This window comes from Pteronotus mesoamericanus, unplaced genomic scaffold, assembly GCF_021234165.1.
Source record: "Pteronotus mesoamericanus isolate MK-2021 breed Mesoamerican mustached bat unplaced genomic scaffold, CSHL_Meso_final contig_50, whole genome shotgun sequence".
NCBI lineage: Eukaryota > Metazoa > Chordata > Mammalia > Chiroptera > Mormoopidae > Pteronotus > Pteronotus mesoamericanus.
In genome coordinates this window covers 5,004,036-5,030,838 of record NW_026555186.1, presented here as the reverse complement: position 1 = coordinate 5,030,838, position 26,803 = coordinate 5,004,036, and the positions used below count along the sequence as shown (strand labels likewise).

Genomic DNA, 26,803 nt, shown 5'->3' with positions numbered 1-26,803 from the left:
TTATGCTCCTAAAATGTTAATATGGGATGTGAGAAAGCCAGTTACTGTTATAACTTTAAAGAAACAGATTAACTGGAGAGGCAATGAATCACTCTATCTATCCTGGTAATTTCATTTCCACTATGAAACTTTTTCAATAATACCTGATTAAAAGTAAGAAAAAAACTTTAATTACTTAAAAATTGTATGGACTTATTTGGGGCAACATGTTTAACTTCTTAATATTTGGGAAATTCTATTATTCTTTAATGTCTGATTTCAAATTTATTAGAGAATGTTAGTAAAAACAGATATAGCATGGAACACAAAGTTCAACTGATATATACAATTTTTACTCCTATGTCAAAAGCCTAGAAAGAAAATTATTAGTATTCAAAATCCTGGGTTCCACAAAGTTCTGTGAAGTCTTGGAGAATAACTCACTTGGTGAAATTAAGCTTCAAACATCCAGAAAACATGTAACTTAGGCATTAAGAGGCTGACTTTGGTGGGAAATTCCATACTACTGACATACAAGACCCTTTCCCACATTTGCACAGGCAGAATTTGCCTCCTGGATCCAATTAGCTACTTTCCTTTGATGTCCACCAGTGAATGCCTGCCTCACTATCATTCTGGAATCAGCTGTGGCTCTTTCCTTTGTACTGGGAATCTGTCTGCATGGATAACATGGAGGAACCGCAGTAAATGTAATTCCTTTGACCTGGTTCTGCATTGGGGACTGGACAGCTAGGTGCGCAATGCGACCTGAACACCCCATTCTGTTTTCCTTCCTGGAAAATGAGAGTGTGTGTAATCCTCGTGCACGACTGTCATTTACTTGTGTTCTCATTCATTCAACACACATTACTTAGCAACTCGTCTTTAAAAATAGGAAATTACACTGTAACACGGTCAACGTTAGTTCAGAGACAGGAACTTTTGTGTCTGGGGGCCCCTGAGCCAGATTCCAAGTCTGCTAGACCAGTCTGGGCTCTCTGTGAAGCCACAGGTCTAGAACTGTATGTAGGTAAGTGCAGAATTACTGTGTTACTCCTGGAAGGTTCCCAGCCCAGAGCTGAGGGCGAATCTTTGGCACAGCATGTCATCCCCAATGTAATTCATGCTGCGTCCCTGTGACGGGGACCCTCACTTCAAACCGCAGACCATCGCCCCTCTGCCTACGGAGCCCAACAATCAGTCAGGTCTGCCTCAGCAGCAGCATCATCGAAACCTCCCTAGAGATAAAATACTTGAGCATAAAATTTCACCTAAAATCTTGCATTTAGATTCCTAAAAGCAGGGTCGTGCAAACAAAAAATTTACCAAGAGCTAGTTTCGGTTACAGAGTAATGACGGAGTTTGACCAAAGTTGATGCCTTGATGTTCCAAGGGTGAGAGTCTGCGAGGTGCCCGAACCACCCTGATCAGCTCAGATCCACCTTACCTTGATGTCTTGAATGAGTTGCTGGGTGGGGGTGTCGATGGGGGCCTTGGTGTCAGTCACATTTTGAATGGCACTCGACCACCGGGTGGCCTCGTTGAGCAGCTTGGTGTAGAGCCGATAGCAGTGCTTGCGTCCGTACACGGTGACGTTCCAGTAGCCTGTAACAGACGCATCGCGCACACATCAACTTAAGCTTTGTGACCAATGCAACGTTCTTGTACCAGAGTCTCGGGAATCTGGCACCATCAAGAGCCTCTGTTATCTCCACCTGAGTCCCTTTAGTAACTTAATTCAATAAATACTTGCTGAGTTCAAACACGTGCCTTGTTCTGCACTGGGTATCTATTAGGTATCTAAAAGACATGAGGAGTTGACGGTTTAGAAAGGAAGACAAACATAAAATACTGAGCCCAGAATTAAATGTATAAACTGTAACATTTGCTTTTGAAGGAAAACAGGCATAAACTAAAGTCCCTTTCAAGAGTCTGGGACTAGATGAAAACTCCGCCCCCAGCTTTCTCCTCCTCTGGTCCTGTTTCTCCTCTTCCTTCCTTGGGCTCCTTCTTGAAAACACCTACGCTAAGTAAACAGTCTCTTCAAAATGGGCTGTAATTTGGAATAGAGTAACTATTAAAACATGCAAATATTTTTGAATGGAATAGCTATATTCTTAAAAAAGTGCAAAATCACAAATAGCAACAAAAATCAAAATAAATCAACACGTTTTTATAATACTGAAAAGGAAAAAAAAACTAAGCTTACACTCTATTTTATTTGCTACGTTCACTGACAGGATTTACCTTTTTGGGATTGCATTATGACTCCTTAAAAAGGAACAATGATAAAAAGGACAAAACACAAGCATATAAAAACAAAAGCCTCCTGTAGGACAACCTGTGTCTATTTACATGATATTGTCCTTAGGAGATTCTTTTTGCAAGTCAGTAAATCAAGACCTGTAGTATATTCAGTGACTTTCAACCTTTTCATCTTATGGCTTCCTCTTCCTCCATTTTAGTAAACTAATTACTAAAATTCTTTAGTGCACCAAAATATATATCTTTTGTCAATCTGACCAAAAAAAAAAAAAAAAGGGTATAATTTTGATTCATTCACATTGAACAGCTATTATTGTGGTGGCTATTACCATTTTTTAATTTGACAGCCTAAGGGAAAAAGAGGTCAGTGCCCCTGACTAAAGAGTCAGGAATCGCATGTTTTAAAAATTCTTGCAGTGCACTGGTTGAAAAATCACTGCTATGGTTTAAATGCTAAGTGTTCATACAGCTAACAACAGACAGCCTCAGAATATAAATCAGCCAGAAAAAAAGGTTCTTTTTAAGGGAAAAAAGTACACAGTCTTGGTAGGACTCTCATTCCTTTGCTCTGAGCAGACCCAGATCTTACAATTTGATGCACACTGTTTGGGCCCAACTCCTCACGAGCAGCCGGCCCTGGTTACCTGTTTCTTTGAAAACTTTCTCATCAGGAGGGACGACCGAGCAGAGGCTATTGAGGACCAGGGTGCCCAATTTCAGAGCATTCTTCTCCGAGCTCTTGTAGTAATCCAAGGAATTGTGGGTGAGCACAAACCACCGCTTTTTTAGTTTCAGCGAAGACATCTTCGGGCTATTTTTTACTTCTTTGTGCAACCACCCTGGAGGAAAGATTAAAGTGCAAATCGGAAACTATGAAGAGAAACACCAAACACCAGGCAAGAATTTGTATGATGCTTACAAATGGGTCACATTCCCACAGATTTGCTAGAAATGGCCATGATAATTAATTTCGTATTTTTAGCAACTTCCAGAGTCAAAATGACTTGGAAAAGCTGCTCCAAAGAGAAATGCAGACACCCAGGCAAGTGAAATCAGGCCTCTGGGAAAAAGGGAAGTGTTGATGGCAGTCACCTCTCACGATGAACTCCTGGCCCTCGACCCTGGTGTCGCCCTTGGATCTCTGCAGCAGCGTTATCCAGTGGTGCATCTCCTCTGGCGTGTCGGCGTTGCAGTGGAGAACCCGGTTGGCCGTGATGATCACGAATGAATTGGGCCTGAGTGACAGGGCGAGAAAGAAGCAAAGCCTCTTAGCTCCGACTGTGAGCATCACCCTCTGAGTGAACCAAGACAGAATGCCTTTCTCTGGGCTTATGGGTCCCGGAGATCAAAATGGCTGTGCTTATTTGTATTTTATGGTAAGGACGGCAAACTTTGCTCATTTCTGCAGGATTTATTTTTTCATCATTAACCTTTAAACTTGGAGCAACACATTCTGAAGGCCCTGGAAGGGAAAACATTTCTTCATGCAAAACTTTCTAGATGAAACTCGGTGCTGGGAAGGCAAAATAAGGTGACCGTGGGGGAAAACTTTTGTTTTCATGCCTCTCCAAAGTACATTTCTTTCTGCCTCTGGGTACTGCCTTGGATAATATTTCTGTGGGTCGGTAATGTAACGTCAGACACCAGTGATAGAAGAGGATCAGTAAATAGGTGTAAATGGAATGTCTTACACACTCGATTATGCCTGGTTTGAAAAGCCACCTGGGCCCATGTTTTCAAAGCAATCTGACAAGGGCTCATTTCCCAGTTAGGGGTAACTTAATAATGGAAATTTACTCTCTTTCCCTCAATGTCCTGAGCTTCTCATAGGCCTTTGTGCGTAGTAATTCCTCTATCTAACCGCTTAAGCTAGTGCCTGAACAATCGCTTTTAAGTTCACTGTAGTGAAGTGCAACAAAAATTCAAGGCAAAGGAAGATTAACAAGAGCATAGTCAGTAGACAGAAAAAGACTGATGCTCCTAAAAAATAAAGATTTTCCTTTAGTTGGGATGGGAGAAACGTGGGTAGCTGAGGAAAGGAAAGCCTGAGCAGATATGGGAAGTTCTAAGCATGGTTCATCGCACACCCAGCCTGAAGGAGGGAAGGGTCAGGGGAAAGGAAAGACACAGATGGGGTAGGAACGTGACCACCAGAATGAGAATCTGGGCTTTGACTACTGACCTAACACACATGCGTTAAAGGTTCCTGAGCCAGGTATACAGGGTGACTGCCAAAAACAAAGGACCAGTTGTCTAGAAGAGTGGTCCCTAAACTTTTTGTCACCAGGGACCAATTTCTTGGAAGACAGGGGACAGGGACACAGGAGGTGGAGCTCAGGTGAGCTTCACTCACTGCCCAGTTCCTAACAGCCCGCTGACCGCCCTGGTCCAGAGGAGCCTTCATCAACAGTGTGGTGATGGAGGCTCCAAAACTCTACTGCTGCCTGGTACCATTTCTATTTGAATACATTTCTATTCATTTTCTAAAGCTGTTACTGAAAGTAGGGGCTAATTTGACTCTTCCTTAGAACTCACAAGCAGGAAAGAGAAATAGAGACAATAAAGACAAAGGTCACTGGGGACAAGTACTTCTGAGACTATCTCCAAAGATGATTTGCTTTAAAAAAAAACCAACCCAAAGCATGCTATTTTAAAGGCACAGATAAGGTAGATATGTCAATAAATGTCTATGGTTTAATTTATTAAAACTCTACATATAAATTGCAATCAAAATCTTTTAATTCATTATTAAGTTTAGAAAGGGGAACTGCACCCTTTCTGGAATTCTGTGCTAGAATACTGCTTCCCCAAATAGGCACTTTTCCTCCTGTATGAATCCCAATTTGTGCTGTATCCAAATAAAGATGATTTCTGTGGCATGTGCTTTTACTTTTTTAAATTGACCGTCAAAATTGGGTTTCTACTGCTTCCCTCAGCACTCCAGAGTGACCCAGAGAGAGAAACTTTCAGGTGATGCAAAACCGAGTACCAAGGCCGAGGACTCTGGATTGCTGAGGTTGATCAGGTGGGAACGTGTGGCTGAGAGACTTTTCACAGCCCGGTCAAGAAGAAAGTGGCCCAGAAGCAGGGAGCGCTGTGAGTGCATGCAGGTAACTAACTATTTCTGTCAAGAGCCACATCTGAGCTCACCTATCGGGGCTGTCGGAGGCGCACACGGAATCAATCAGTCCCACGTCCAAAGTGCCCTGGAATGGAGCAAAAGGAGAAAGCGTCAGAGAACCATTCAAGTACAGTGCACATTATCTTAATCCCCCCAGATCAGGACCCTCTCAACAGGCAAACAAAAAGCCTCCTTTTTTGTGTTAACTGCAAAATAATTCTTATCCAAGGAAGGTGATCAGTGACTATAGACAGCCTCCAGACAGGGCAGAATCTACAGTTCACTCATTTAAGAAATTACAAATTAATCTTTGTGTTTTTCATAAAACACTTTCAGTGAAGAGTATTTATGAACTTTTTTCAATAGTACAAATGTTCTGATTTAAACTATGATCCGTCGTTACATTTCACACTTATTCTGTCTGCTAAGAAACTTTATTTGGTGTTAAGTGTTTCTTATGAGAACATAAAACTTTATTTCTAAAATATAATTTTTATGGCTCTGTATGTCTCTTGGATAGAGTGAAGACAGAATACAATTTAGAATTCACTAAGTCCTTTAAGGAAAAGCACAATATGCCCCCATGATTTGGTAAAAATTGCAATTTTTTTTTTTGTTCTTTTGATGGTGTGAGGCAGGAGAATTGGAACCTATTACTACTATCATTCTGTTTTTCTGTATGATTTTTAACCAAAATATTCCTGTTTTTCTCTGTATTATATTATAGTATTACATAAAAAAATCATTTACAAATTTCCAGCTCCCCCACTCCCCAGGACGCCCCCCACCCGAGTGCTCACGCACCACAGCGTTTTGCGGGTTTGCCTGCTCGTCGTGCATCTCCCGAATCTCCTGGTCCGTGGATGCGTGGACCTGACTCAGCACGCTGAACCACTGGCTGAGGGGAGGAGAGAGCGACTGTCAGCAGGGGGCAACCTCTGAATTTGCAGAACAGTAATGCCCTTCTCCACGGAGGGAAATGACCTTTCCTCGGACCAACTTTGCTTTTAATGTGCCTACGCATCGGGCGTAAATATGGGGTTCCTACTACCATGGAGCAAAGTTTAAAGAAACAGCCAAAGTACCTTAGGTACCATCTGTTGCAATTTCAGATCATTGGAAGACTTCTCCTCCAAGCCCATAGATAGACCTTTCTGTAGGCATTTAATAATGACACTGAGTTCCTGAAGAAATTGGCAGGAAAAATGAAATCCTCAGTTCTACTCAAAACACTGACCTGAAGATATTACTTAAAACTCGGGAAAACTCAAGTGCCCTTTCATTTTTGAAAAGTAAACTGCAAAGTAAGAAGGCCAATAATATAGGAGATCCTTCTCAGAATGGCCACTGGAAGCCTATTTTCCCTACTCAGTCCCAGGATAGGGTTTCCAACACCTGAAGGATATCATCTAAAGTGAATAAAACCACAGAAGAGCTGGAAGTAGGAAACCACTGCTTGAGCCCTGGCAGCTGTGGCTCAGTGGACTAAGTACCTGCCTGAGAACCAAAGAGTCACCCGTTCAATTCCCAGCCAGGGCACATGCCTGGGTTGCAGGCCAGGTCCCCAGTAGGGGGTGTGCGAGAGGCAACCACACATTGATGTTTCTCTCCCTCTTCCCCCCTCCCTTCCCCTCTATCTAAAAATAAATAAATACAAATCTTAAAAACAATTGCTTGAAGTGGAAAATGGAAATTTATTTTAATCAGAGAAGTCAAAACATGTCAACCCCAGAAAAGTCAAGCACAACAAAAGCCATGATGAACTAGGAACTCAATACATGCTTGAAGAAAATGACCTTGAATATTCATCTGTTTATTCATCATCCACCCAACATTTATTAAGCGACTACAAAATGTGAGAGGTGCTAGGACATCCTCCTCCTGTAGGGGGCTAACAGTACTAGAAATGTTGGGGGACCACTTTGTAAAGCATATGATTGCCTAACCACTGCGCTGTACACCTGAAACCAATACAATATAATCGAATATAAACCGCTGGGGGGGGGGGGGCAGGGGAAGACATATATGTACTCCTACCAAGACAGAGGAGAAAGTACTTAATACGTGTGAACATTTAAGTAAAAAAGTAATACCTATATGTAAAAATAAGTTAAATAAATTATTTATAGCAAAGCACCGAAGTCTATCTCCTGTGACTCCTGAAGGAGAAAAACGTGACAGAGAGTTTGAAAACATTCAACATATACAGATGCTGATGGAGACAAGGGAAAGTTCTAGCATGACTTTGCTTCTGGTTAACCTAAAGGCAAGAGTTCAGTCATTGCTTTATGTGGAAGCTCAAAGGATATCCCCAATTAAACACTAAAAACATAGGCCACTTCATACACACACGCACACACAGTACACACACACACAAAATCTGCTGTGCTTTCAATCTGTAGAGAATAACCTGGAATCTGAAAAGGAATTTTTAAAAATGTGTTCCACTGGTCAGGGAAAGAAGTCCTTGGCTAAAATATTCCAAATGTTAAATTTAGCAGGTTCATTATGGCACAAAACACACAGGGCAGCTGCCAAATGCTGAGCCTGTAATTCAACTAAAAAGCTGTGGGCATTCCCTGGACCACAAAAAAGAAAGAAAAAAAAAAAAAAAAAAAGAGCCCACGTGGTCTCCAGGAGTTGGAGACAGAATGAGGGGGCTATCATCCCAGGTTTGTGTGTTTTCCCAGTGTGCGCCATAATTTATGGACTTCAGTAGGGTTGCAGGTTGTTCCCATGGGAAGAACTGTTTTCTTTGCCCTTAGTGCTGCTTACCACAGCACTGTGTCCACTCAGAAGCATTCACAGGGCAGAGGAACGAAAGGCCCTGAGAACTCACTCGAAGATTCTAATGCCTTCTGAGCTGAAAAAGGGAGGAACATAGGCCGAAGATGTCTCTCTCCTGAACTGGAAGGTACTCCCTGGCACCGTTCAGAGTGGGTGACAGGGACTGCCCACAAAGCCCTACAGACTCAAAGCAGTGGGCACACTTTTCAAAATACTGTATGTTCTCTAAGTGTTAACTAGCTCTTCTACCCAATTGAGTTCTTCAATAGTAAGGCCTTAAACACCTTCCAAATGTCCCAGCACTCTGATGTGTTTAGAGCCAGTGCTTAATGCTCCTGGCTTTTCAGTCCTTCAACACACACAAGCTGTTCCCTTTCAAGGCTCAGAAGCTTCTGGATGGTGGGCTTGCAGCTGTGCGTAGCTGCACAGTTTACATACGCTGCGGGTGACCATGCAGGCCTGAGCAGGGGTGACAGGGGTCTGGCAGGTGACACTCGTGGCTGGTAATCCTGAACTGTGTGCTGTCTGTGGACAGATCTGGCCAGTGAAGGATCCCCCAGGGGACAAGGACATCAATTTCTTATGACTCATAACCCTTCAATCATCCAACAAAGAAATCAATTAAAATCTTTTCTGAGCCAGCGGGCAAGCGGTGACCTGGCTGACACCCAGGCCGGCGCAGGAGCGAGGGTGCAGTCACGTTGAGGTCAACAGCAGAGCGCCTCACCTGGCATCTTCTGGGGACTCGGCGATCAGGTGGAAGGTCCTGTCGGCCATAATGATGTCAATTCCGTTCTCTTTGCTGGTGTTATCTATGATTTCTCTGAGGGGGGAAAAAAGCAACCAAGCAAATCAGGAACACAGAATTCTTAACAATAAGTGAGAAAAGCAGTTTCACCAAACTGATGATTGGGTTGGAAACTAATGGAAAGATCAGATACCTACTTCAGCCAGTTTTTAAAAAAAATGACGGAGACCACTGTGGCCTCTGTGGAGAGCTACACGCCCCCTCCTGCCGAGAGACGGGGGCTGCTGGCCCGGCCAGGTTACAAGTTTCCCCGGCTTCTCTAGGGAGGGGCCCCTCTCTTCTCACACTGGCCCTGCTCCGGCCCCAGGAAGTTTGGGCAGCAGCCCTCACTCCAGCCTCCCCACCCCTCCTGCGGTTCTCCGCACAGTTCTCCTGTGGAAGGACCCCCAGCAGGAGCCAGTGTGGCTGGAGGCCTTTCCCAGTCCATCACAGCTTCCCACCAGGGCGTAAGGCCCTGGCCGACTCCTCTGCTCTACTCGGCCTTATACGGGCGTCTTACTTCCACTGGGGCTTTGGGGTGAAGAGCAGGATTGGGGTATTTCTGGATCTCAACACCATCTTCGTCTTGTCCCAACACTCCCCAGCCAACGACAGGTTTTTACTTGGTGGACTGGGTGAACGACCTCCAGATAAAACGCCAGTTAGGACTGGCCCAGAGAGGGTGCTACGACTGTATTTGAGGAAGGAGCCTGGGGATAAAGCCAGCTTGCTTTGACCACTGAAATAGTGTAACTGTTCACAGCAAAACATTTCTTTTACATCTACAAAATGTAAGTTTATAACTGGTTAGAAGAAAAAATAAGTGTATAACCTTCGAGACTCACTGAGATAAAGTATTAAATAAACAAAATCAAGAAGTGAGACTTTACAGAGTGGTCTGGGATGCCTTCTCTGAGTGGCGGGCTCTCCCGAGTGATGGGCGGGGACCAGCCGGATCCTGGCAACAGAGCCCCGGGAGCAGGAGGATAACCCCCAGGGAAAACTGTCCCCACCGGGCCACCCTGCATTAGCTGCTCTGCCTCCCTGAAACTCAGCCAGCGACCATGCGTGCTGCGGGGGCGAGCCTGTGATTGGCTGTAAGGCCGTGGTTCGCCGTGTGGGAGCTTTCTGCGGGGGCGGGGGCGGGGGCCAGGGACGTGGATCTGTAGAAAGCCTCCTTGGAGATGGAGGTGTGATGATGTTATCAGGACCACGGGAAACAATAAATGTAGTCTGGAAGCCACAGGATAAATGAGGTGTCTTCTTCAATGATAGGATAGTAAGGGAAAGAAAAGATAGAGGGGAAATTTATAAATTAAGGGACTTGAGAGATCTGTCAACTGACTGAAAATTATAAAACCTTACTGGGTTTCTGATATGAAAAAAAGAGACCAACCCAAACCAACAAGAAGACTATCACTTTCATTTATTAGGCAACAGGGGAAATTGTAGTGTTATTTTTTAAATGTTATAGTAATATTGTGACTATGTATTAAAAAGAGTCTTAATCTTCCAGTGCACATGGAAATGTTCACAGATGACATTATATGACACCAGAGACTTACTTTAAAGGACGTGGTTTGTGGGGAGCAGTGTGAGTGAGGCTGTGAACGAAACACTGGCCACAGCAGGTAACTGCTAAAAACTGGGGAAAGTGCCCACAAATTTCGTTATATTCTTCTACCTACTTGTGCACGTGGAATGAATTTTTCTATAAGAAAACATTTCAAACTTTAAAAAAAAAACAAAACTTAAACTTAATTCAGCTTAATAAAAATTCTTAATGTGGTGAAACCTTAACAACTCATTGCCCTTCCTCTAGAGACCATGATAAAAATGGATGAGTAAGTGCTAACATTTCCTTAACTCTAGAATTTTTATAAAGCACCCAAAGAAGAGGGCTTTATTAAGTGTAGCTAAGGGAGTTGCGAAAGGAACACACATCAATTTACGCTGGTGAAATTCAACACCACGACTCACATGTTTTCTCTCTCTTTCTCCCCACTCCTTCCCTATGACCCCCCCATTCCTAGCATTTGTGCGCCTCCCCTCGCCAAGGGGCACAAATAAAGAGGAACACCATGGTCTACACGGAGGGCTGAGGGAAGACCGAGTGAGGCAAAGAGCTGTGCCGTCTGTGAAAATTTTGGAGGGGATTCAGATACAACTTGCCCCCAATCTCACTTTTGTGGAACACAGGCTCCTAAAATAAACCAGCCCCAAAGTCAGCCTGGAAAAGCCCAAAACTCTGCTGTCTGCACCTCACTATCTGCCTGTAATTTCACAAAACACTTTCCTTGTTTAACTTTCCCTTTTTAATGAGTAATTTTCTACACTTGATGATGCTGGCTGATTAGGATCATGTCATTTTCAGGTCTTATGACTTCAGGAGCCAATTTGATCTCTCAAGCCTCCTTTTACCAATTTTCTAAATATGTGCGGTTGCTCAGGTTGAGTGGAGTATGGCTGTAGGCTATGCCAAAACCAGTTTTATGCTTAGTTGTCTAGTGGTCCAGCTGCCCTAACGCCAACAATTTTTTGAAAACCTTACTTAATTCTTACCCAAAGTAATCGGCCTTCAAATGCTTCATAGCTCTGTAAGAGGGTGGCAGAAAGGGCTGAGCTGGGTTCAAAGACTAGTTCTGTTTCCCTCACTGCTGAGAAGGAAGATGGCTATGCATCCACACAGGTAAAAGACAAATGATGCATTTCAAAAAAAACTCACAGGTGGAGGGTGATCAAAAAGTACCAAAAACGGGTGATGGTGGTCAAACGTACAAACTCTCCATTATAAAATAAAAAAGTCACGGGGCTGTAGTGCACAGCAGGGGGGCCACAATCAGGTAATACTGTGTCCCATACTTGAAACCCACTAAGAAAGTAGATCTTAAAAGTTCTCAGGAAATGTACAACTGTGTGCTGATACAATTTTGCAATGTATACAAATAGCAAATCTGTGTTGTACACCTGAAACTAATATAATGTGACATGGCAATTATACCTCTAAAAACAAAACAGAACAAAAAACCTAACACCTCTGAATTGGCAGTCTGCTCCCTCCCCATTCAGCAATCTGCGGGCACAGCTGGGAGGGCCCAAGAACTCAAAGTGTTATGCTGACGGATACAAAGAGGGTGAAGAAATTCTCAACCAATCGTTCAACCTTCACACCATGATTCCTGTAAACAACCAATCACATCTTCAATGGGCTAGTTATATGTCCAAGCCGCATCTTACAAATGAGAGCCAAATGTTCAAAAGTAACCAAAGAAAGCAAATTGTTTACAGATAACATCGTTTCCCTAGCTTCCTAGTCATTCATTCCATTGAAGTGAATGATTAGGACTCACTCAACACCTGCTGCAGTCTCCCAGTTCATATAACTTGCACCAGTTAGCTTTGTAGGCACCAAGACAAGAAGATCAGGCCGCCCCAGAGCACCACCCAATGGGCCACATCCAAGGTTCATCAACCTACTTTGCCGTCCGGACTTCCACGGTGCCCTTGAGCTTCTCCTCACTGTCGTTTTCAAAGTACATCAGCTTGGACTGGCGGAGGACGAACCAGCGTCTCTTCCAGTTTCTCCTCGACAGCGTGGAGGAGCCACCGCCCTTTTTGTGGAGCCAGCCTTGCTTGAGGGCCTCCTGCTTGGAGCGGAACCACAGGAAGGTCTCATCCTTGAGGACGCACCAGCGGCGTTTCCAGGAGTTCATTAAGCCACCTGTTCCCCGCGAGATTGGATATGGAGGGGGTTAAGAAAAGTCAATCAAATTGGATGACAAAATCAGCAGGAGGTCTGAAGGTTCAGCTTATCCTTAACTTTGCCTCAAGGGACCTGCCCTCAGATACCCCTCAATGAAGGATGATGGCGCTGGGACTTGTGTTCAGGAGGCACTGGACTGTTACTACACTAGTCTGGTTGGATGGCACGAGAATGCTGTCCCTTCCTTATATCGAACTGACGCTTAGCCCTTGCAATGAGTCAAGGGCCATGGGGCAAGAAGCACTTCTGTATGTTTATCTTCAAATGTCCGAGAGCGGAAATTAATCTAAAATGATGTACAAGTTTACACATTCCTTCCTTATTTTGTCAATGAGACATGACTTATCAGTGATTTTGTAGTTTGGCAGTATACTCTAAATTACATAGGAAAATAAAACACTTTTTTTTTTAAATCACCATCTGAAAATGGTTCATATGTATGAGGTACATGATTTAGAATATGAAACTAAAGACTCCAAACTGAATTGTGATTAGAACTGAAAAAAAAGGACAAGTTAGCTAAAATTTATTTAGTGGGCAACTTTTTTCTTTTTTTGGGCTGGGTGAACTTAGACAAGAAGACAAAGATATACAGATACACAAAAGTTGTCATCTTTTACAAGATAAAAAATATTTCTAATACCTTTCTAGCAGGGTATTTTATCTCAGAACTCTAGATTTTTCAAGAACACTCAAGAGCACATTTTACCACCATCATTCAAAAATCTGTTTTTATTATATCCACTGAAGAACACAATCTACTTCAATAATTTATTATAAAATGTCCACAAGTTACTTTCTTTTGTCAGCCAGTAATAAAAAAAGGACATTTAAATATGGATATTTGAAAGTATTAAAAAAAAGATTTCTTTTACAGATTAGTAATAAATTTAAATAAAAGACCTTCTCAGATTAGTTTCTTCAGGGATTATAATAGATCTAAACCTCACATTGTTATAAGTAAGGCAATGACAACACTGGTTTGTGTGTGGTGTGCAAAGTATACTTCCTTTGTTGAACAATACATACTGTTGCCCTTTCTTGTATGGAAAGCGCTGCTTGCTCACTTAGCTGAAAAGTCTTTGTGATCACACCAAGCTCCTGAGCTGTTTCCTAACAAAGAACAAACTTGCCAAGGACTACCAGAAACTGTTTTTTTCTGATTTATGACTTTTATCTGGGTTTCTCCAACAAGCCCAGAGGAAACCATAATATAAAGCTGTTCTATTAGCTTATTGTCTTCAAATGACAGAGATTATTCACAGGTGTTTCAAAGACACAGCCGCCAGCAGTTTATTCACCCTGGTGCTGCTTCCATTGTTAGTGGGACTTGTTCTCAGCGCCCTGCCTCAGGTCCGGGTGCTTTCACAGTAGTTCATCATTTACAGAATTTGATCATTGTTATTACTGTCCAACTGCAAGCACCTTTACTAGGCTATTTGGCTGGTGAAAAATAATTTATGCTTATAAAACATAATTTGGTGGTTGAATTTTATCATTGTTTTCTCTTCATTTGTCATAGTTTTATGTAAGACTTTATTAAAGATTAAATATTGTGGAAGGAGGGGGAATGGAGAAAAAAAGGGGAGGGGTTAAATCAAGGAACATGTATAAAGGACCCATGGACAAAGCCAGAGTGGGGAAGGGCTGAGGGGGGGAAGTGGGGGTGGGTGGGGCAGGGGAAAGTGGTGGTGGGAAAAAGGAGACAAATGTATTTGAATAATAAAAAAAAAGATTAAATAATGCATTTACACAGTAACTTTTTTAAAGAGGTGAGTTTGGCAAAAATTCACTTGATTACCTCCTTGAGCTTTTAATGCTTTAAGGTTGAAATTTAACACTTTGAATGCATGTTTATCTTTTCTTAACCTTATTTGTCTTAATAAGACAACTATGTAATAAAACAATGCCATTATTTTATAAATAAAAGTGGTACGGTGATATAGGGAATTTTACAGCTAACTTAGGAACTATAATTAGGAGGAGGGGAATACATTAATAATAAAAAGCTTATATTTATTCTGAAAAGAGCATGAGTAAAATCTTAAAAGCTATGATTGGATGATACTTATTGAATCATTAGGTCCCGATTTGTGATTACATGTTTTCCTTTATCGAGTGGTCCAATGCCAGGTTGGCCACTTGGCCAGAATGTCTCAATCCTTGTCTTTTTAAGGCCCCTATAAAAATTTCAACCAACCAGTGACTTCAGGAAATAGGCAAAGCTCCCCTAAAACAAACCTGGTGTGGTTTCCATGAGCACTTTGGGGATAGAAGGCTGAGAACAGCAGGACTTGGAAACACGAATGACTGATGCTAGTAGCCAGACCAAGTAGCTAGCAGCTTGTCAAAGAAGGGGAGCAGAAGTAGCAAAAACCCCCAAAAATCAAACAAACAAAAAGAAAAACATAACAGAAAAAATATCAAGGAGGACAAGAGATGTGAAAAAAATGCCAATAAAAGAGAGAAGCAGAGGCAAAGAACAGGAGAAAAAGAGAAAGAACACAGAATAAATAACAAGTATTTCATGGGGAAAGAAGAAAAGGAAAATCAGATGATGAAAGGTGGTCATAGAAAGAAAGTGAAAAAAGGGCAGAGATCAAACTTGGTTCTGGGGAAACGGGAAAAGGAGAGAAACGAGAGGGCCGCAGGGTGAAGGACATCATCTGGGGACACTGGTCCCGTCATCCCCGTCCCATGCCCAGGATCTGGACTCCTTCCCCTAATCCAGTCCAGGGCCGTGAGAGAAATGTAACAGTCCCCTCTGGCGAACCATGTAAAACTCCTACCAGAATTTGGTGAGGATTACGTTTTCTCAGGACCTCTGTCACTGATCCTGAAGTCAGAGTCAAGAACATGAATAAGGTATGAGTACAAGGTCCTTGCCAAAAAAAGTACATACTTTCCAAAATGAATATGCTCCAAGGTCCTCAAGGAATAAGGCCCACGACAGCACATCCAAAGTTTGATAGTGATTAAAATGTACAACTGTAATTCTCATCACTGGTGACAGTGGTTGTAAACTCTCTGTCCTAACCCTGCACCAAGTGAGGACAGTCAAGGCAATGTTCTTCCTAGTGTCACCGTGTCACCTGTGTCATACCACCATAGCATCCTCCATGTACCTGGAGAACCTGACACGAGGGGTAGGCAGGGGGACATTCCCAGTCCTTTCCATCAGCCTCCGTGAAAACAAAATGTCAGTGTTCCCTCACTCTACCCCAAACCCATGTACCACATGGGCTGCAGGTCCTACCTTTCATGTACAGAAAACTGTGGAAGTAAGGCAGCGTGACACAGCTGTACACGGAGTCCCGTCGGTAAGAAAGTTCATCATCTGTATCGAACCTCGAGTCAAAATCCTCTTCGCTGTCTTCAAACTGGACAAGAACGGAGCCAATGGTGAGCAAAAACAGCAGAGAACAAGCAACAAACATGCCCAGCATCTATTAACATCAGGGGAAATAAAACTCGTGATAAAGATGCAACATGCCTGTTCATAACATTACAGCAGAGGGTTCATTGAGAAATGCAGATTATAAAGCACCGACTTTTAAGGTCAAATGATCTCCTGCATGGATACATAAAGTGCCAGACATAATTTAATCCAAAGGCCACCTATTCTAAAAATAACACTCTGTTTAAAGGTGTAATTGCCATCCAACCATGCAAGAGTTAATTCCCTTTAAACTACTAAGCTAAAAATATCTCCAAGTCTTAGAAAGTCAAGGCAGTATTTAATGCACAGCCAAAGGGGAGTGGGGGGTGGGGGGGGAAGTAAATGATGAATGAAGAGGCTGGAAAGGGCATATGCAACCCTAAATGATTCCTCCCCTACAACCAGAACAAGCTAGAACACCCTGCGGTGTGGGCTGCGAAGCCACTGTAAGGGAAGTTCTCCAAAATGCCCCGGGCAATTCTAGTTCCAGTCAGGGCCGGTCTCACAGCCCACGTGGCTGCAAAGCAGTGACAGAGCCATACTCTCCACTGAATATGCCAGTTTTCCTAGGCTTTCAGCAAAATTGCAGTTCTGAGCTTTGTTTTTAACCTACAACAGACACATCAAAGTTCCATTTACTAATCTGATTGCTTTTGGAAAGAGAAAGAAAGGGGTTTGAGATCATCTTACGAGCCTGACTCTGAAATCCCGGCATGGTTTATGGGGGAGCCTTCATCCAAGTAACGGTGCAGCAGGGGAGGGATAACTCCCACCTCAGTGTGGGGGACAGGCGAGAGGGTACTCACGGAGGACTGCGCCCCTTCGGAACTAAATCGGTACGCCCCGGAGCTGTTGTAGGTGCCCACGGAGCAGCGGTAGTCTGGGGACCACTGGCTACTGCAGGAGTTGGAGAAGGTCACGCTGCTGCCGGAGGTGATGGCGCCGTCCTCGTAGTCGTCCTGGTCGTAGTCGTAGTCGCCCTCCGGGGAGGGGAGGCCCCCGCTGTTTTGGGGCAGGCAGTAGGTGGGCTCCCCGCCGGAGGAGCCCTGCTCCGAGGGCGCCAGGAGCACGGTGCTGTCGGCACTGGGGCTGGTGGGGACCACCGTGTCGTTCATGTAGGGGTCCTCCTCGGAGGACTCGTCGCTTGTCCGGATGCCACTTGTTCGCTGGTCCGAGTGGCCGTGCTCGCTGGGGTTGGGCGAATCCTTAAAGGCGTCGTCGTCAGCCTCAAAGCCCTCGTCCACCTCCTCCTCGGGGTAAGGCTGGCTGAAGTTGAAGTTGGGCTTCTCCGCACTCGCACTCTCAGCGAGGTCACCCAGCTCGCCCGAAAACTCGCTCCCCACCGACAGAGAGCGCTCGATGTTGCGGACGCACTCGTCGATCTCGTCGAAGTTGAGCGACTCCAGGAACTCCTGTGCCGCTCGGCAGGCTTCGTCCTCCAGCCGCTTGAGCTCCTCGTCCCGCAGCTGCTGCAGCTTCTGCAGAGAGGCCTCGGTCAAGGACAGCTCCTGCCGCTCCTTCATGCGCTGCAGGTCCTCGATTTCCTTCTCCAGGCGCAGGATCTCTTCCACCTGTTTGTTTTCCTTCTGCTTCTCCAGTTCCCGGTTGAGGTCAGCTTCTCTCTGACTCTTCTGCAAGGCTTCCAGCTCCTGCCGCTTCCGCTCTGCCTCCTCCTGGACAGGACAGGACAGGAAGGCAGGCGTTAGCCGTCAGGGACAGAGGACAAGCATCGCTCTCCTTTGCAGTGAACACCCACGTAATCTTGTTTAGGGCTAAACTATAACCCCATCCACCCCATTAGATATGTTGAGGCCTTAACTCCAGTACCTCGGAAAGTGTCTGTATTTGGAGAAAGGGCAGTTAAAGAGGTGATTAAATTAGAGTGAGGTCGAGCACTAATCCAATCTGACTGGTGTCTTTGTTAAGAGGAGATTGGACACACGGGGACACAGTGACACCAGGGACACACGCACAGGTGCTAGACCCCCTGATAACATGGCAAGAAGGTGGCTACCCACAAGCTAAGGAGAGAGGCCTCAGAAGAAACTAAACCTCCTAACATATTGATCTCAGACTTCTAGATCCTAGAGCGGTGAGAAAAATCAATTTCCATTGTTTAATCCAGCCGAGCTGTGGTACACTGTTAGGGCAGCCCAAGCAAACTACTACAGTGCTTATGCTGGTTTAGAGAAATTACGCTGTTATGACTCACACTAAAATCAGACATTCACCTATTTTCACCCAATTGTCATGAGTTAGAAATTGCCCTGTAAACATCTCCTCTAATGTTCTTCCTACATCTTTCTACTTTGAGGTCTGAATAAGTGTTTGAAGTGGGAAGGAAATGGACAGATGAGATGCTACATTGTCACCCTATCTGTCACCTGTTGGGCGCGGAGCTCAGCTTCCCTTCGTGCCTTCTCTCTTTCTCTAAAAACAGAAAAGAAAAAAAAGATAGTGAAAATAAGCAAACATAATGAAAACAAATAAAATCCCAGAACCACTTGTGAGAGAGAGCTAATTAGTGTAAAAAAGCTTTGCTAAGGACAACTTATAAAGCATGAAGGACGAGGCCTCTTCTTTTGGTGATATGCTTATTCTGGGCATCAAATAAAAATATACACCGAACTGACTCTTCAGTGCAGCCAAGGGAGCTCACGTTCGAGCCACCGGAAGCTGCTGTTTCCAATCGTAGGGTGAGCAGCATCCCTGGGGAATTCTTGCCGCAAGGATGGGTACTGAGCCTAAAACTCAAAAGGTGTCCTTCCGTTTCATCCGAGCACGAGAGGGGCCGTACCTCTCCTCTTCCTCCCGCCTCCTCCTTTCCTCTTCCTCCCGCCGCCTCTTTTCTTCCTCCTCCCGTTTCGCTGCCAGCAGCTGTTGGTAAATTCTCCGAGCCATCTGCCCTCTGAGTTGCTTCTGGAAAACTATGGCTGCTTTTTTCAGGTGCAGAAATCTCCTCCTTAGAAGGAACGCTCTATAATTTTTCTGTATCACCACCACACAATAAAGGACCTTCCTGTACTGCTTTCTGAAAATGAAAACAAAAACACAGCACAACAGAGTAACTGTTGAGGTAATGAGGCCTTGAGCTCCTCAAATGAGTTTTCGTTATAGTCCTAAGACAAAAGAATGGGACCTTGTTTGGGAAGATGCTCTCATTAGAGTCTGGAGCAAACAGGAGGCCCCTTTGGGCACAGAAGAAAAACAAGAAAATAACAAACAAAAGTAAAGCAAGAACCCTATCATGATCTTGGCTAAAATGTAAACACATAATCCCTAATGGTGACTTTGAAAAGTTTAGGCAGGAAGTTGGGTTGTAAATAGGACCAAAAGAGATTTTATACATTCTGTTCTTGTGGGGGTGGGGAACGCACGCCACAGCAGGACAGCTTTGGACTTGCAAAAAAAATGTAACGGTGTGGGGTTTCATGGGGCATGCTGGTCTGCCAAGGTGGACAGAATTCAAATGCATATGAAAAGAGGCTGCCTTAGTGGGTAAACACTGGAGTGGGGGCCTTTGTGGCCCAGTGAGATACCGAAGTCAATAACCAAGCCGCCTTTGCCTTCAGTGTGCAAGGAAGATGAACCAGGGAAGCAATTTAAATTCAGCACAGTCCCGACACGCCATCCCTCTAAACGAAATGTTAGGAACCCCCTTTCCTACTTTCTGCCAAGGTCAAGCTAACTAGGTACCTGGCTTCACTGGGACTCTCTTTAGCCTGGTCCTAACCCTCCCTCTGTTCTATTTTAAGGAAAAGCAATTGATCAGGTTATGCCACATGATGGATTATGGGATAAAGCCTCGCGAAGCTGACTGACTTTGCCCCTCGATGATTCTTACCGTGCCAAGTAGCCCAAGATGTGGGCCCGAATCACCATGGCCGCCCGGGTAACTTCCTCCTCCCGCCGCTTTTCCAGTTTCTGCTCCAAGGATTCTCGAAGAAAGACCTGCCCAGGAGGGAGTGACATGTTAGAACCAAGGAACGTGGTTGGAGAAGGAGGGCATCTCAGAGCCAGAGATATTTTGCAGAGTTAGGCCTCTGCACCTTTAAAGTTTGCTCTGAATGCCCACAGCCATACTTTCCAGCATAAAGCTTCTGTGGGAAAGGGCCATTGTTATGATTCTTTTTTTTAACAGAGGAATAACTGACACATGACAATATATTAGTTTCAGGTATATAGTATCATGATTCAGTATTTGTGTTGCCAAGGAGGAAAAACTTTCCTCCTTACCCTTCTCAGTTCTTTTGGCTGGTGTAACAATTAAATTGACACAAGACAGATTAACAAGAGGGGAAAAAACTATAATTATGTACATATGGTGGCCTCAGCAATGGGCCTCTGAGGTAACGAAAGCAGGTTGCTCAGATGCCATTTTTAGACACAGAAAAAATTACTTGTGAAGATGGGACAAAACAAGGGGGTTTGTGTTTGCGTGGCAAACCACTGAAGTAGCAAAGTTTCCTCATGCTGCTCCCTCAGCCTTGATCCCTTGTCCCTAGTGGTAAGGAAGCCTGGGGTCTTTCTGGTACAGGCAGGACACATTCGCATGGGAAGTTCACGTCCTGCTTTCAGGGGGACTGCGTGGGAGGACTCAGAGTGTCTCTTCTTTGCACGGCTATTTCTCAAATATCTTCAATTTAGAATACTCAATACGCCACTGTGGTATACTTTGGCGAGGCCTGTGCTGAGCCACAATAGTATATATTACAAAATGATCACCACAACAAATCTAGAAAACGGGTCACACACACGGGTACAAATCTTTTTCTCCTGTGATGAGAACTTTATGAACACAGTGTTATTAACCAGAGTCGCCATGCTGAATATTATGTCCCCATGACTTATGACTGGAACTTAGTACCTTTGGACCCCTTCATCCCTTTTGTCCGCTCGCACTTCTGACAACCACCAATGTGTTCTCTGTATCTCTATGAGCTTTTTTTTAAACTTGGTTTAGATTCCACATATAAGAAATCATACAGTATTTGGCTCTCTGTATGTCACTTCATGTAGCATAATGTCCTCAGGTTCTATTCATGTTGTTGTAAATGGCAAGACTTTACTCTTTCTTATGGATGGACAATATTTCATTGTGTCAAAATTTCTTAATCCATTCATCCATTGATAAACACTTAGGTTGTTTCCCTACACTGGTAATTGTAAATAATGCTGCAATGAACATAAAGGTGCATGTATATTTTTCAGTTAGTGCTTTTGTTTTCTTTAGACAAATACCTAGAGGTGGAATTGCTGAATTATGTGGTATTCTATTTTTAATCTTTTTTTTTTTTTTTGAGGAAACTCTACACTGATTTTCACAGTAGCTATACCAATTTACATTCTTACCAACAATGCACAAAGGTTCCCTGTTTTCCACATCCTCGCCAACATTTGTTATTTCTTATCTTTCTGATAACAGCCTTTCTGACTGGTGTAAGGTGGTACCTCATTGTGGGACTTTTTTTTTTATGTATGGCAATTCTCTGATAATTAGTGCTATTGAGCATCTGTTTTCATATACCTATTGGTCATCTACAAGTCTTCTTTAAAAAAAAAAAAAGTCTATTCAGAACTTCTGCCCTTTGATTAATTTGATTTTTGCTATTGAGTTGTATGAATACTTTATATTAACTTTGGAAATTGACCTTTTATCAGGTATGTGATTTGCAAATATTTTCTCCTACTCAGTAGGTTGCTTTTTCATTTTAATGGTTTCCTTTGCTGTGCAGTAGCTTTTTGGTTTTCTGTAATTCTGTTTAATTTTGCCTTTGTTGCCTACCATTTTTAAAAACTTTCCATCTGTCACGGACTAAGATATTTGTAAAATTATAGTAAAAATATATATTGTTAGGAAAAAAAACCAGAGTCTTATTTTATGGTTGTTATTATTATTAAATTCAAGAGGCATGAAAGGACTGTGACATTGTTATGAAAGTCTGTGAATACTTATCTCATCGTGGGCCAGGACAAGTAGCGCATGGATCAGTCTTAAAATAAGTGTAAGTAACAAGAAACACAAAGACATTCTCTAGGGAGGAAGGGAGGAAGGGAGGGAAAGAAATATAAGATATTTGCAAAATGTTCTTTGTTATCACATGAAAACCCATTCTTCATGCTCATGAAGTGATTACTATCTGAGCACCTTGGCTTCAAAAACTTTAGTGCACATGAAAAAATTAACATTAGAAATATAATTCTGAACACTGAGGTTGAAATTAGAATTGAACTAGGTAAGCTACATATCAGTTCAGCCAACAAGAATACCAGAATTGGGACTATATGGATTAGAGCCATTTGCTGGCCTGTTTGGGGGATATGGCCTATGCTTCCTAAATAAGTGTCTGGTAAATGGCACTTGTACCGGAATTCCAAATTTTTGAAAAAATAGCCCTGGCTGGTTGCTCAGTGGACTAAGTGCCAGCCTGCAAACCAAAGGGTCTCTGGGTTTGATTCCCAGTCAGGGCATATGCCTGGGTTGCAGACCCAGGTCCCCAGTGAGGGGCGCACAAGAGGCAACCACACGTTGATGTTTCTCTCCCTCTCTTTCTCCCTTCCTTCCCCTCTCTCTAAAAAGAAATAAAATCTTAAAAAAAAAATTGTTTTTTAAAGATTGTATTTATTTATTTTTAGAGGGAGGGGGAAGGAAGGGAGAGAAACATTGATGTGAGAGAGAAACATTGACCAGTTGTTTCTCGTTCCTGCCCTGACCAGGGACCAAAGCCGGGAATCATACTGGTGACCTTTCGCTCTGCAGGATGATGCCCAAACAGTGGAGACACACTGGTCAGAGCTGAACAAATATTTCTGAAAAAAATAATGTTGACCCTCCTTCAATCAAGGTAGCTTTTAATTATGCAATTCCAGATGTAACACGTAAGAAGTTCTGACTTTTTCCCTAAAAATATCTAGTGCCAAATATTTTTATGCTTTTCTATTAATAACATGAGGGCATTTTGTTTGGGGAAAGGGGGTGAAACACCACCTTTGCTCACTCATGATTTTTAAATTTATGCTCCTGTGGTTCATTCTGGTCTGTAATGATGCATTACATTCTCTTGTTGGCACATTTTCCCAGACTCTCTGCTCTGCTTCCTCCAAGACATTTAGGCAAATAAAGGAAATGAAGAATCCTACCACATGGGACTCTCAGCCCTACCTACTTCTGCTCTGGGTTCCCCAAATGTGTAAAACCACAACAAATAATTCTCCTTAATAATTTTTCACACAATCTTATTCCTATTAATTGCAATGAACATGCTGTTGATACATGGGGACACTGTATCTTTAAAGCGCACACATATTCACCAAGGAAAATAAAGGACAGAAGCACTCAGTGGAAAGCTCATTTGATAATGGAAAGTTTGCAGAAATCTGAATCTGTTTTTCAAAACCATGGATCAGAGGCCGTTTTCATCAAGACTGGACGTTAAAGAAGTATTCAAACTTCTCTTTGAGATTATTTTTTGGTATTAAGGATCTTACTCATAATGCCTTTGCTCTGGTGAGTGGTGAAAAGAAAAAAATGATAAAGTTAAATCCTGGGAAACCCTAGTGGTGACATCATGAAACAAAGTGCAGATTCTAACCAACGATACACTGGTAAACCGTACCACTGGTAAAACGATACATAAGGGGGCGTTCAGAAGCAGGGAGCATCCCAGGTAGCAGCCAGTAAGCAAACAGGAGCCGCAATCTTACAACTGCAAAGAAATGGATTCTGACACCACATGAGTTTGGAAGAGGACCCGAGCTCCAGAAGGAACGGCAGCCCGGGACGAAATTCTGATTGCTGTCTTGGGGGACCCTGAGCAGAGTGTCCAGTAAGCCATGCCGGGACCCCTGAGCTGTAGATACTGTGAGATGACTAGTGTGTGTTGTTAAAGCTGCTATGTTTGTAGTAGTTTGTTACACAGCAACAGACAGCTAATACAAAACCTCCGCATGCCCTCTTTACCCTGTTAGACGTCCGTACCTGAAACCCCTCCCTGGCCAGTTAAAATAACTCAGGTGCAGAAGAGAATGTCTACCACATACTTTCCCTTGCTGAGTGGTCCTGGGGTGATGCTTAAATACTTGTCATTGATCTCACTTTGGTTAATGTTATGGGCTGAAATTTTAGGCTGAAGCCCTAAGGATCCAAGTGATGGTATGCTTGGAGGCAGGACCTTTAAGAAGTTAATTAAGTTGAGATGAGGGCAGAAGGGTGGGGCCCTATGATGGGATTAGTGCCTTAGTAAGAAAAGGAAGACGGACCAGAGTGCACTCTCTGCCCCCAACTAGGAAGAACACAGGAAGAAAGCAGACATCTTCCAGGACACTGGGGGCTGCCTGGCACTTAGTTGCTCCCCAGCAAGTGCTTGCTGGCTGCCCGAGTGAACACATGGACAGCAGCCCTTAGGAGCTGATGTTTCACTGTGCGCCCCAACAAAGAAAGAGTCCCTGAAAAGTCAAGGACTCCCAATAAAAGACTGTTTGGAAGACAAAAGAGGATTCTGGGCATCTTCCCAGTGTTAAATAGCAAGTGGCCCGCAGCGCCGTAGAAGACTGAAGCCCGCGGCATCGCCCCAGCATCTCTCAGGGGCTCAGTGGGCTGTGCTTTCTCTGTGGCTTTACTTACCTTCGTCTTCCCCAGCTGCCACTCGCTGTGGGAGGAGTCGTAGAGCTGCAGCAGGGCCGTGCACCTTCCCCGGACGTCCTCAGGGACAGCCACGTTCCTCATCAGAACTTTATACCTGCAACAGAGAGGGCCCAGCGTCACCTTTTACTGGCGTTCCCTCTTTTGCCAACTCCTTTGAAATGAAATAGGATTTATTCAGTTCCATCTTGCCTTTGGTAAAAATCCTGAAAGGGTCTTCGGACAGCATACCCAGCTTTGCGGATCCTCACCGTCTCCAGCATCCCGGAGTACCGCAGCTGGTTTAGCACCACCGCCTGGTCAAACTGGTCTGGCATCTAAAACACGCGGAAGGTGGGAAGATAAGATTCACAAGGCCACCCCACCCCTGCTGGACACACTCGTACACGCACGTACACGCATGCACAATGAACCTACATAAAAGAACTCAGATAATGAATCCCTCCCCCAGCTACCCATTTCCAAGCTCCAACAACCATCACTCTGTCAATCCGGCTCCATCTGTGAGCCCACTTACTTCCTGTCCTGGGATTTTTCTAGGCCACGTCCCAGATATTTCACCATCTCCTTTGTAAATATGTTACTTTTCAATATAATCACAACACCATTATCATATCTTAAAAGATATCAATAATTCCTTGATATTAATAGCTATGTTTCAACTCTGTTTTACAAATACCATAAATGTACCACCATATTTAATACTATCTTTTCCAAAGAATCTGAAGTGCCATACAAATATCACTTTATTTATTTTTTAAATGTCAGTTAAAGAATACAGTGACCTACTGAGGGCCAGGGGAGAGGGTGGTAATGGAGAAGAGAGGAAAAAAATGAATTTCAATTTTCTCAATTTTGAGTCAAATGGCGAGCTCTGTGTACCATAATCACTAAATAAATTAATACCAGAACATGCAAATTAAAGTCAGAAGAAATCAAACTAAGACTTAGCATTCTGAAATGTATTCCCTTATCCACTCAGCTGCCAAACAAACCGGCATTGCTCAAAGGACAATAAGTCTTTCAGAGCAAAGCCCAAAAGTAGGCCACTTCCCATTCACTTTTTTTGTGAGCAGTGATTTGCTTTTTAATTCAAATACCCATTCCTTTTAATTAATTTTGATTTTGTTATCCTACACAACCGTGTATAAAACGGCGGAAAAATATTGCCATAGGCTGTAAGTACATTGCTTAAAAGTGTAAAATAGTGAAAGTGGCTCAAATTTGCAAGCCATAAAAACCACAGTCAGTCACTAACACAAAATTAGGCTGAAAGCCATGTTACTCTGCATGCTTTCCAAATTAGCAAAAAATAAATGTAAAGAATGCTTTGCAAATCTCCTGTACAGCTCTCGATGGAATAGCTGCCATCATCTCCAGCAGGGTGATTCATATTTAATTTATTTTACAAACATTGGTCAAGTTGTCTTTATTCAGCAGTATTCTGCAGGAGGATAGCCAAAAACGTTGGGCAAACGTTCCAAGAATTGTGGCTCACAGGTTTTTAAGTCTTATTTTTAGCCTTAGAAAAGTAGGAAAAAACAAAAATGTGCAAACAAAATTACCCCTGGTTACTGTTCTACCCTAATATTTGTATTAACAAATGGAGAGAGGCAACTCTTCTGAAGACATTTGGTTAAAATGTTTGTTCTGTTTACTTGGGAGTATAATCTGACCATCAGTAATGACTAGCATAGAGCTAATATAAAACAAACACAGAATAAAGCACTGGACTTAGTCACCTTTGTTCAATTCATAATCACAGAAACTTCCTAAATCAGCATGTATTTGTTCAATGCTCCCAAAACTTTTTAAATAAAACATGTTTCAAGCTTGCACCATCCCTGCCCCATATTGTTTTTCCTTGCTTTTCTTCCAATCTCCATTTACAAAGTCCGTACAATTCCCTAGTTTGGCACTAGCTATTAAAACATGCTAAAATATATCACCCAAGCGCTGCCCCATTCAAAAAGTTCAGCTGCACTTACCATCTTCCAGTCTCTCTGAGAGGAACATTCCAC

The 26,803-nt window shown here is 43.3% G+C and overlaps 1 protein-coding gene across 1 annotated transcript in view; it reads right to left on the bottom strand.

The window, feature by feature from the left end:
• The window catches only part of MYO10 (myosin X), a 191,586-nt gene that overhangs the window by 10,017 nt on the left and 154,766 nt on the right, over nt 1-26,803 (bottom strand). Inside the window, exons 20-33 of the mRNA XM_054578310.1 lie at nt 24,975-25,099; nt 24,765-24,879; nt 19,986-20,092; nt 18,939-19,172; nt 18,526-18,571; nt 16,948-17,814; nt 15,959-16,082; nt 12,417-12,660; nt 8,880-8,975; nt 6,170-6,263; nt 5,395-5,450; nt 3,337-3,479; nt 2,889-3,083; nt 1,427-1,584 (exon numbers count right to left, since the gene is read on the bottom strand). Coding sequence (XP_054434285.1) covers nt 1,427-1,584; nt 2,889-3,083; nt 3,337-3,479; nt 5,395-5,450; nt 6,170-6,263; nt 8,880-8,975; nt 12,417-12,660; nt 15,959-16,082; nt 16,948-17,814; nt 18,526-18,571; nt 18,939-19,172; nt 19,986-20,092; nt 24,765-24,879; nt 24,975-25,099 — 2,604 coding nt within the window. The remainder of the gene's footprint in view (nt 1-1,426; nt 1,585-2,888; nt 3,084-3,336; nt 3,480-5,394; nt 5,451-6,169; nt 6,264-8,879; nt 8,976-12,416; nt 12,661-15,958; nt 16,083-16,947; nt 17,815-18,525; nt 18,572-18,938; nt 19,173-19,985; nt 20,093-24,764; nt 24,880-24,974; nt 25,100-26,803) is intronic.